General features: G+C 38.9%; 1 protein-coding gene across 2 annotated transcripts in view; it reads right to left on the reverse strand.

Annotated features, from left to right (window-relative positions):
• SVEP1 (sushi, von Willebrand factor type A, EGF and pentraxin domain containing 1) overlaps window positions 1–12,637 on the reverse strand; it is an 881,565-nt gene that overhangs the window by 330,510 nt on the left and 538,418 nt on the right. For both annotated transcript variants that reach the window (XM_069240886.1, XM_069240895.1), the window contains exon 27: window positions 853–1,028. In XM_069240886.1, the coding sequence (XP_069096987.1) occupies window positions 853–1,028 (176 nt within the window). The remainder of the gene's footprint in view (window positions 1–852; window positions 1,029–12,637) is intronic.

Consider the following 12,637-nt stretch of genomic DNA (forward strand, 5'->3'; position numbering starts at 1 on the left):
GGACTGGACGTGGGCTCTGCCGAGAGGCCATGCGCTGCGGCTGACACCCATGCCATGCACTGCTGATGGCCATGCATGGATGGGTGTCAGTGCCTCTGAAGGGGAAGGAAAGTGTAATAATATATTATTTTAACTTAAAAACCTCTAGATATTCACTGAAAAAAATGACAGTTTAAAGTTGTGCTATAGTTAGGTATGGTATAAATATTTTAATTCATTCTAAATAGACCTCACAAATTAATTGGAAAAGCACGAAGGTTAAAGTGATGATATAATTAGGTGAAAATGTCAGTTAAGATAAAATTGTCAGGTAAGATGTAGTATTTTAAACTCTGAAAACCACAGAAATTCACCAGTCATATTTAAGTGTCGTAACTATAACTTGCACCCTCACCATGCCCTGCTTATGACCGTGTATATATAACATCACTCATAAAATGTTCTCCTATATCATTGATAACATCACTGATCACATCTGAAATTATCATTGATTATAACAATGTGCCTGGTGGGGATCTGATAGCCCTTGTGGCCCTCCATCTCAGCATTCACTCCTCTCCATAATGAGGCATACAGCCAAGTCCTGCCTCACAAACATTAGGTGGTCAGACTGTGGGTAGCACACTGCCTACAGCTACCGTGTACAGTGCCTAATTAGCAGTTATTGCAATAAGCATCTACCTTGTTACAAACGACAGGTTTGCACAACTACCACTATCATGAATATGTCGATGGGTGTAACTGTGACTCATACAAGATGACTGAATAAGGTCCTGTAGGACTGCACATCTAAAAAAGTAATTAATGCCCTCAGAAAAGTTAAGTTGAAAACATATTAAAAAGATACTATACCAGGAATTTCTAGTCCTTCAGATAAACCTTTTCCTCCATCTGATATTTTCCCATCAATATATACATTCCAAGAGCCATCCGTGCTGGTCCACGTCACTGCAATGTGATGCCATTTTCCGTCGTTCACTGGAGGACAATCTGTTATCCTCTCCTTGCCATTGATATAAAGCACCCAGCTGCAGTAAAAGAGGGTATACACACAGAAAGAAACCAGATGCATTACACAAAGGCAATGATATATACATAAAGTAGCTGTGTGGCAGTGTAATTAATGTGCACGTTTGTAGTAATTCTTTGTGCTGTAAAATTTCATTGAGGATACGATAACTTACATTTACTTAGCTCATTCATACACACACACACAGAAAAATCTTTAAAAACGCTGTTGAACAGATGGTGTGGTAACCTGCTGCCAACTTACTACTATCCTGTAAAATAGTGATTAAGTGAAGAGAGCTAGTCATTTTAGCCACGGAGCAGAAAAAAAGCATCTTCAAGAACGGAACAGGTAGAATGAACACTTAAAGTACACTGAAGTACAATTTAAAGTTAAAATATTTTAAACAGCGTGACATTTAACATAACCACTTTGCTCACGTTTTCCTTCAGGTACAAAAAGTAGTTTAGTTTTTTTTTGTTCCTGTTTAAGTCCTTGTTTAATGCTTCTAATAAAAACACTATCGCTCAAAAATTCCAGAACAAACTCATCTGAAAGGAAGAGCTAAACTGGTAATCATAATTGTTAGAAAAACCATACAATTAACTGGTGCGAATCGTGGTTTAGGCTTCACGCATGAATTACCACTAAGTGCCCACGAGGTGGCAATATTGGATTAAACAATTACCTACATTACTATACCTATCTTGGTAACTTGCGTTGCTTAGAAATATATGACAGAATCCACAAAAATGGGTCGCTGTTATCCTATCAACTATAACTCCCTGGGGGCGTCTAACGAAGTCGAATTTGAGAAATAGCATTCCTACCCTTTCATACAATCTTTCATCAAAATATGCCAACTTACTCTAAGATTGTCCCCGTTATAGTCTATGCTAACATGGAAGGATACTGGACATCACCGCCACCTCCACTCTATGAATCTCCCGTATTATCTTAGTTCCTCCTCTAGGACCTAATAATATTTGGTAATTGATAAGAGGTATTTTCAGTTTAGACTGTTTCTAGGCACAACAACTACTCTTTCAATATATTCACAACCAGTGTTTGAGTTATTTATGTTAAGTTTCTAATGAAGACTTTATGGAGTTTATTTACTAAGGTTGTGCTTAGGCGCTCCTGTGGCGCAAAGTATAGCGTTAATGTTACATACTAATATAATATTAACCTACAGGGATTACACAAATTTCACTTTGCTGCAGGAGCTCACATGCGGTCTTAGAACAAAGCCGGGTATTTATTTCACGATTTGTGAGAGTGTAAACTTTTCTAATATGTTTATTAATGATTTATTAATAAAACGCGTGATGTATTAACAGGAAAAAACAAATAATGTTTAAAAGAAAAAGCTTGCAATGTTGATCTTTCTGTCTTAAATGAAGCAAAATTCTTGACTAGTGCTGTGGTTATTTTCCATAATTCAGAGCTCATTTAAGAGTGTTTTTGAAACTTCTGAAGATGTGTCTACAGCTATCCCTAGTGGGTTGCTGCATTATGTCTTACAAGGTCATCTTTAACAGAGCATTGCATAAATTGAAAGGTTCTATTATTTGAGAATGTTACTAATATCTGGTCTTTCCTCGAGGATGGAATTAGGATGGCAACAGTAAAAGATTCTTCCTGAGAAGCGGTGACTGAACGCAGATGAGACAATGGAGCCTCAGACGAGCCGGAAGAGGAAGAGATTTGAGTGGAGAAAAATGTTTCAGCTAATGTTGAATTGTTGTATTTTAGGTTATCAATTTAGTTGTTGATTGGTTAGAGAATAAACTCCCCAAGGACTGACCAATCATAAGTTCTTCAGAATTTAGTATAACAAGTCAGGGAAGTAGTAGAAAGTTAGAGTTGGAGCTGAGTTGGAGTTGTTGTTGGGATTGACGTTGCTGTTGGAGATTCAGAGTTTGCAGCGAGGAGGGTTTAGCTGTACCTGATGGTGTCCACTGGCTGAAGTAGACTGCATGTTGATGTTTCTAATAATTGGGTAAAGTATAATATTGAAATGTTATGTGTCATGTTTTGTTTTCAGGTACCAGCTGCAATATGTGATATTAACTGCTGCACAATATATTAATATTTGTTTTTACGTTAACCTAGAATAAGAGATTTTCTAAATTTGTGTTACTAAACTCTTTAATTTGAAATACTTATTACATGCTTGAGATCATTTGAATGCTGAACTAATGTATACATTTCCATTATTACCGATTTTTACGCTATTAATAAGTGTGATTCTATTGGAATTAATCTGCTTGATTTTCTTAATCAGATTGAGATTCGTGAGAAGATATAACCAACCCTTATTGATCTTATATGTCTACCATTTGTGTTTAAGAGTTATCTTTGTGACATTAGCATTGTGAAGGTAGGGAAATAAATTCATTAATACTTCTTAATAAACCGGTGTGGTCATTGAGTATTGTTGTTACAAAGTGACGATTGGCAAAAGTGTGTGCGTTAACAAATCTAAAATGGCCAGATGCTTTACCACTAGTGTTAATGTCAATGAGAAATACACCAGATAAGAAAAGTGGGTTGTCTCCACATGAGATACTGATGGGAAGAGCAATGAGGTTGCCAGTGATTCCTGCAAATGCACTTGTAAATATTACAGATGATATAGTGCTCAATTACTGTAAAAGCCTGGGTGATGCAGTGCAGTCTTTTTCCCATCAGGTGAAACCTGCAACGTTGCAACAAACGCAAGGTCAAGGCCACAGTCTGAGAGCTGGTGACTGGGTGCTCATACGAAAGCACGTACAAAAGTCTTGCCTAGAGCCACGTTGGAAGGGACGATATCAGATTGTGCTAACTACGACTGCTGTGAAGTGTGCTGGTTTGCCAAACTGGGTACACGCGAGTCATATGAGAAAAGTGCATGATCCAACAGAAAGAGAAGAAGAACTGTTGGGGTTACCAGCAGTTGAAAACATTGGAAACAAAGAGAAAGAAAAAGAGCAGAATATTGACAATGACAGAGATGTACCTACTCCTATAACAGATGAAAATGAACGAGATGCTGTAGAAACTGAGCAGTCTGCAAAAGGAGTCCAGAATCAGTCCCAGAAAAGGAGGAGACTAATTCTGACCCAAAGAAGGTGTCACCAATTGAGAAGGAATCACAAGAATCATGAGAAGAAATATCTGCTCAGTGGAGGGTATCCTCAGAGGCAGGTGGTTTGAGTTACCAGACTGAAGAAAAGACAGACCCCATTGGGAAAGGAATCGAGCATAGTCCCGCCCAAGTAGATTATACTCTTCCTGAACCAATAGCGGGAACGTAAGGAGAAAAAGGTTCAAAGGCAAGTGAAGATTTGACTTTGAGAAAATTGGTGACGAAAAAGACGTTGAAAGGAGGCAATTGGCCAGGAAAAGTCCAGAAAAGTGGAAAAATAGATGTGATTCAACAAATACAGGAAGAAAGAGATTCGAATGAAGGAGAACACACCAGCGGGGAAGAAAGTGAAAATAGCAGAAGGCCAAAGAGGAAAAGAGTAGCGAATAGAAGGTAATCAGGACCAGAATGGACATACTTGGCTAAAAATGAATTTCAAGAAGAAATTTTGAATTATTGCTTTGACAGAGACATTGACAAGTTTTATTTTGGCATGTGAAAATACAAAGAAAATAATTGGGAAAGAGAAAATAGTACTGCTGTACTTAAAGAAATGCTATCAAAAACAAGGGAATAGAGAAATAAATAACTGTACTTGACAAAGCTGCTATATTGAACTGACGAGGGAACTGTCAAGAGTGAATGAACTTAAAAAAAAAAAAAAATTAGGAGGGATTGTTTGAATTTTTGGAAATTTTTATTTTTAATTTTTGATTCTACCCCTAATACAGAAATCATGAGTCGCTCACGTAATCAAGACAATGGGATTAGTTGTTGCAAAGTGATTATTATTGGTTCGGCAGTAGTGAGTGTGATAATATGTTTATTGTTTGTTTATCGGAGTTTCTGTTTATGAGATGGATGGAGCCAACCAATCCGCAAAAATTGATAGTACATTAGATCTAACTCATACGTCACAAACGAAAGATAGATTTAGGATAGATGTGAAATACTTACATGAAGAGAAAGAGCTTTCGTCTAATGTCTTCTATCGCTTTTTGCATGAGTTTGTAAGAGTGATGGACGCGAATGATTGTTATGGGTGTACACAGAGTCCGACTTCAGTGAAGGTGGAACTACTTACCACCGTCTTCCTGTAACATATGCTATAAGTTGTAGCTTTTTGCTAACACGCTTCTATAATTAAGAGTATCTTCAATATTTTTATTCAAATTATGACATGGTATTGTCTTTTGTGCCTGTCACAGGATATTTGAATAAAATAGCCAAGGAAAATAACATAATTATGAGAGATTTCTTTGAGCTTACTTTAACTTTTGGCATTGCTTTTGCCCATAGAAATAATCTTACTTGTTTACTAACACGAGTAGAGAAGACATTTTTAGATAATACAGAAGACAGGAGAAGAGAGAAAAAGGCAAAGGTCAATAGGGGAATTATAAATAGAAAACCTGGAGTAGATTATGCTTATACTGACATTACTAGGCAAAAAAGACTAACAATAGATGCTGAACATGTAGAGAAACTTTGTATATATAGACCTTGGAGTAAGAATGTTTGTTGGAAAGAGTGAATGTAGACATGTTTTTCTATTCAGGAGTAAGTGGGATTTTATGATGAATGGACAGGATCCTCCAGTACCTGGGATTATTATATTTGTGGGACAAATGCCTAATATCATCTTCCTAGAGGATGGTATGGGACATGTTATTTGGGAATAGTCTTTCCAAAAATCTATCAGTTGGATGACTTGAGTAAGATTCCTGAATCAATGAAATTTCAAACGCGACACAAGCAAGAACAATTTCTAGCATTGTGGGTGACATTTCAGGGCTATAATCCCTTCAGTGGGAGTAGTTGTGAACTTGATTAAGATTCAGAAATTGTCTACGATAGTGGACAACATGTTGACAAGATATTCCCGAGCTATCATTCTTTTGGATACAGAACCGGCTGCTACAAGAGTTATGGCACTTCAGAATCGTCTTGATTTAGACATCCTTTTAAAGAAGGAGGGCGGAGTTTGTAAATTAATAGGTTCTAATCATTGTTGTTCATACATACCTGACAATATAGATAAAGTTAAGGAGTTAATTAATGGTGTAACAAAAATTAATAAGGAGGATTCAAAAGAACTAACGGAAACTACAGTTTGGGAGAAAGCTGGAAAAGGGATCAAAGCTTTGGGAAATTGGTTTAGTAATATGGGAAGGAATATTATTCTGACAGTAGTAAAATGGGTATCTATAATTGTCTTTGTATAATTAGTATTTGGGGAACATATAGAGTGATAAAATGTTTTAGGAGAAGAAAACTGGAAAAGAACAAAAGAAATTTGGAAATTCAAATGGGTGAATTATATAGAACAAATAAAAGGAGAAAGAAGAATATGTCAAAAATTGAAGAGACAAAATTTTGAGGACTATGGCAATAAATTAATTTATTGTGGATTGATGTGATGACATAAATAGTCATCTGAGGAGGGATTGTGAGAGTGTAAACTTTTCTAATATGTTTATTAATGATTTTATACTAAAACGCGTGAAAGAACGAATAATGTTTAAACTAAAAAATTAGCAATGTTGATCTTTCTGTCTTAAACGAAGCAAAATTCTCGACTAGTGCTATGGTTATTTTCCATAATTCAGAGCTCATATTAGAATGTTTTTAAACCTTCTGTAGATGTGTCCACGGCTACCTCAGTGGGTTGATGCATTATGTCTTACAAGGTCATGTTTTAACCAAGCATTGCATAAGTTGAAATGTTCTATTGTTTGAGAATGTTACTAAGATCTGTTTTTTTCTTTAGGATGGAATTAAGATGGCAACAGTGAAAGTTTCTTCCTGAGAAGCGGTTACTGGATGGAGATGAGTCAATGGACGAGTCGGAAGAGGAAGAGATTTGAGTCGAGGAAAATGTTTCAGCTAATGTTGAATTGTTGTATTTTAGGTTATCAATTCAGTTGTTGATTGGCTAGAGAATAAACACCCCAAGGACTGACCAATCATACGTTTTTTTGAATTTAGTATAACAAGTCAGGGGAGTAGTAGAAAGTTAGAGTTGGAGCTGGAGTTGTTGTTGGGATTGTCGTTGCTGTTGGAGATTCACAGTTTGCAGCGAGGAGGGTTTAGCTGTAACTGATGGTGTCCACTGGCTGAAGTAGACTGCATGTTGATGTTTCTAATAATTGGGTAAAGTATAATATTGCGATGTTACGTGTCATGTTTTGTTTTCAGGTACCAGTTGCAATATATGATATTAACGGCTGCACAATATATTAATATATGTTTTTACGTTAACCTAGAATAACAGTTTTTCTAAATTTGAGTTACTAAATTCTTTTCACATGAAGTCCAACATGGCAGTGCTAATTTGCGTTTAGTGAGGGATTAATTCGAAATACTTATGACATGTTTGAGATCATTTGAATGCTGAACTAATGTATAGATTGCCATTATTACCTATTTTTATGCTATTAATAGGTATGATTCTTTTGGAATTAATTTGCTTGATTTTCTTAATCAGATTGAGATTCATGAGTAGATATAACCAACCCTTATTGATCTTATATGTCTACCATTGTGTTTAAGAGTTATCTTCGTGACATTAGCATTGTTAATATAGGGAAATAAATTCATAGTACCTCTTAATAAACTGTTGTGGTCATTGAGTATAGTTGTTACAAATTGTTTATTATTGATGATCACGTCACTCATTGATGACATCCCCTCAAACCTATGTCGCTTCGATCCATGGTGCTCTAGCGTAGGATCCACTATTTAGGGTGAAAAATAGCTAGCATTCTGAGGCGCTGCCACAGATTCAAAGGTAGAATAAAGAAAAATAGCATCCACTCAGCTAAACCCTTGTTTATTATATAAACAATCAACCAGTGGCTTAGCTAGGTTGACATGGGACCAACTGCAAGCAAAGTAACTGGGTCCCCTCAAGAGGGTGACATCTCAGCCTGTCAACTGCCTCCAACACTCTTCAACCTCCTTTGACCGAGTCTGCATCTGCCAGATCAAAACTCACATTCTCATACACAGAATATTGCATTGCTAATCCCTGCACTGCATTTCTGCAGATTTGAGCCATAACACTAAAAAGCTTTACCAAAGCCAAAAGGTTTTGCCATTGTGAAATTTATGCACACAAAGACATATGAAGGCACCCCAAACTCAGACTGCTACCCTCATATAGGCAAATCTCTTATTCTGCATTCACACAGACATTGGCCTTGTTCTACTCTCACAAAGGCCCAACTTTCAACCAATAGACCACTTACCCTGAACTCACAAAGGACAATGGCAATCCTGCATTCACACAGGCACATCCCTCACACTGCAGTCACAAAACATGGTGGCTATCCTGCAGTCAGACAAGCACATTGCTCACACACGTTCACTACTCACTAAGAAGGAGCAGAGTTTGGACAGACAATGACATAGGAAGCACAGGTTGAATATCTGGTGTATCAGTCCACTGCGTAATTGAAAGCTCTTGTAGTAAGATACACTGAAGCCTGAATGCCCACTAAGGTTATCTAATCCCCATCAGCCACTGTTGGAATAGCACTGCAGACTGATGAGTCTGATCTTTGTGGGCATGTGCGGGAAGGAGTCTTAGCATCAAAAAAGTTCCCGCGTTCAAAACACAAGGTGGTGTTTTTCTTTGTAGTGCAAGAAAAGAAAGAAAGAAAGAAAGAAAAAAGAAAGAAAGAAAAAGAAAGAAAGAAAGAAAAGCAACTAAATGTGCTTCAAAAAAGTAAAGCTTTGCACTGGTCTGCCATCCTGGAACAGTAAAAATGACAGTGTATGCAGAATAATATTTCAAGATGGCATGGTTTTCAAGCTTGCAGCAGTGGTGCCTGGTGCACTGAATAAGAAAGTTGTGGTCCAGTAGCAGTGACAGCGGTGCTGCTGGTTCTCTCATTCTTCAATTAGGACTAGTCTGCATTTGCAGGTGAGCTGCTGGTGGATGAACTAAAGGAATTATCTCCTGAGGGCAGACATTTCTGGATGGAGAGGAGCCCAGAGTAACCAGGCAAAAACTGTTACTCAAGCTAACTGACACCCTAAAGACCAGTGTTGTCTACTATGCAGAACCAAACAACTGGCAACAAAACCAATGACTGAAAAGGGCTGATTCACTCCTGAACTGTATTTATGCTATTCTGAGGGGCTTAAATAATACAGGAATGATACTGTCTGACGAATAAGCGAAGTGGGCTCGCCTAAAGTCCATTTTCTCCAAGCAAGATTATGTGAGGCTGATGAGATAGTTAAACAGCCTTTTGGTCAGCGCTAAAACACACAGAAATAGATATAGCACAGGGAGCATGAGTGCACCGGGCCCTTGGCTCACACACTTAAGACAAGTAGCACTGGTCAAGATCATCACAATCTCCCCTGAAAGACATGGAAGAAGTGTGGTACTGAAGGACCAGAGCAAGTTTCCTTTAAAGACATAGAGCAAGTGTGGTGCTTCAGTGTCAGGCAATGCAAGCTTCCTTCAAAGATATGTGTTAGACCTGTCAGCCTTAGGGTGGTCTTCCTCCAAACCTTTTGACTGTTTGTCTCACATTTCTGCTGCATCTTTTGTTGGCTTTAGGACTCTAAGCACTTTACCACTCCTCGTCAGTGCTAACATGAATGTGCTTTTTTGGTAACATTAGTGTATACACAATTGGCAGAATAATTTACTTATACGTTTCTTGTAAAAGGGCCTATAAATGCAATGCTACTAGTGGGCCTGCAGCACTCATTGTGCCACCAACTTCAGTAGCCCTTACACATATCTCAGGCCTGCCATTCCAGAGCCTGTGTGTGCAGTCTTTACTGCCACTTCAACTTGAAATTTAAAACACCTTGTCAAGTGTAAACGCCCCCTTATATTATGTATGTGACCCCTAAGGTAGGCACCTTGGTAGCAGGGTGCTATGTAACAGGTACATGTCCTGGTAGTGAAAAACTCCTGAAGTCTGTTTTCACCACTGTGAGGCCTATGCCTCTCATAGATCAGCATTGGGAATTTCTTAATACACCTTTAAGGTGTAATTCCTGATGAGAAAGGAGTAGCTGCATCATGTCTCACATCTTTGGAATGGTAATGACAAATCCTCTCTAACAGTAAAGTTTGTTTTGTCATAACTATTTTAGAAATGCCACTTTTAGAAAGTGGACATTTCTCTGTTCTTACTGCTCTGTGTGCCTTGCAGCCTGTCTCCAATACACATCTGGGATAGGTGACAGCTACACTTTGTGCATTCTCTCTAGACAGTCAGAAACACAGGAAGGGTGGGTGTGACAGAGAAGTCATCTGCATTCATCTGCATTCTGATAGATATTCCTGGGCAGTAAGAGGGATGGGGAGCTGACACACACTTTAATAGGCAGTGTATTCTGTCCCACACAAAAGGATAAATGGATATAAGTGCTCAGGCTCTGGCCCTACCAAGAAAGATCACTGCTGAACCTTTGAAGAAGTAAGGGCTGCTGTGCTACAAGGATTGCTACATTGCTTGATTGACTGTTCTGAAGCAACAGCTTCACTGCTTTGCTGAGGTGTCCCTGATGCCTGCTGATCTCTGCCCTGCTAAGGACAGGACTCTACCCATCTCATTTGAACCAAGAGTAACTCCAAGGGCTTGTTGGCTTGCCTCCTGTTTCTGAAGTCTCTGGGGCATCAAAGACTTCCTACAACTCTGTTGCTCCTGCTGGACTCTGCCATCTGTGAGTCCTACCCTTGCCTGAGGTGCCAATTCACTTCTGGGCCCCAGAAATGGATTTTGCAGCTGTCTCTCTGCAAGAATCGACGCATCCAGGCCTTTGCTCCGCTCAGGACTGACCCACTGCCCTTCGATACACTGCTGATTCGACAATGATGCAGAACACGACTGCAAGGTTCAATGATGACACAGCACCAATCCTAGGACACCTCAGCGAGGCTCGACAACGACTCATCTACCCGACTGCATGGATCGAAACCAGCGTATCATCTTGGACACCGACGATTCCTCCATCCAAGGTACTCTTTTACTGGGCTCTGTTGGGTTGAAACATTACATATTCATATCTCGACCTCTGCTGACTGGATTTTTGTCGTTAAATATTCTCTATTGTTTTAAACCTATGTGAAGACTTTTTGTGGTGTTTTCATTGTGTTACCATGCGTGTGTGTAGCACAAATACTTTACACATTGTCTCTTAAGTTAAGCCTTCCTGCTCTGTACCATGCTACCAGAGGGTGATCTACTTGGACAAGGTGCATACCTCTACCACCTAGAGACCCAATTTCTAACAACATGGAACAAGTATCCTACTTCAGGGCCTGTCGATGCAAGCTTCCTCCTTCAAAGACATGGAACAAATGTGGTACTTCAGGGCTTGTGCAAGATTAATTGAAAGGCATGGAACAAGTGTGGCATTGTAGGGCCTGTGCAAGTGTCCTTCAAAGACATTGCACAAGTGTGGTACTGAAGAGTCAGCAAATGCAAGCTTCTTTCAAAGACATGAAAAATATGTAATACTAAGGAGGTGTGCAAAATTGCTTCAAAGAGATGGAACTAGTATAGTACTGCAGGGCCAGCCATTGCAAGCTTTCTTCAAAGAAATGTAACAAGTGAGGTACCATTTAATGCCTCCCTTAAATACAATAAACACACAGTATTTCAGACTTGGTATATGTGTAAGGAACAGCAATGGGGTGCGAGCTTGACTCACACACATTGCAAGATTTCCACATACAAAACATGTACAGCACCAGGCAGAAGTACTTGCTCCACTCAGGCCCACAGAACACATACCTATTCAATCAGAAACAATGCAAGCTCCCTTGAATGCACAGAACATAGACACCATTTGCAGGAGCAGTCCAAGCCTGCGTATAAAGACACACACATTGTGCAGCATTTGGCAGCAGTGCAAGTTCCCCTCACAAGATGGTCAACAGCAGTGAAAGCTAAGATATCCTCTCATAGAAAACAGGTATCGTGCTGGCAGCAGCATCTAAGGTTATTTCAAACACAGAATACCCAGAGTAAAATATAGAGGTGAGTGAGCCACAGAATGCTCTAGCCGGATGCTAGGGTCTGGTTCAGCTCAAGGTCCTCCTGAGCCCTCAAGCCCAAAATGAGCTAAGCTTTCTTGTGGCTTCTCCCTTCTACCCACGCTCTAACCTCATGCATGAAGAATGAAAGACAAAGCATGAAACTTTGATGTCAAAGGAGAGCAAGAATGGGATACCAATCTTATGGCTAAATTACACAATGTGAGACAGGAAAACTTGGGATCAATCAGGGTCTCTTCATTTGATCAAATTGTGTGATCCTGGGCAATTATTTCACTTTATCATGCCTCCTATTTTTCATTATTGTGTATGAGAAAACCTTGAAATATGATATATGAGGATGTGTGCCATAAAAAATCTCTCTCTTGTGTTTGACGCAATATACTATAATGTTGCTCTGAGTAAAATAAGATATATATATATAACCTACATTTAGGGTGCATATGACAACTGACTTGCCTCT

This window comes from Pleurodeles waltl, chromosome 1_2 (genome assembly GCF_031143425.1).
Source record: "Pleurodeles waltl isolate 20211129_DDA chromosome 1_2, aPleWal1.hap1.20221129, whole genome shotgun sequence".
Classification (NCBI taxonomy): domain Eukaryota; kingdom Metazoa; phylum Chordata; class Amphibia; order Caudata; family Salamandridae; genus Pleurodeles; species Pleurodeles waltl.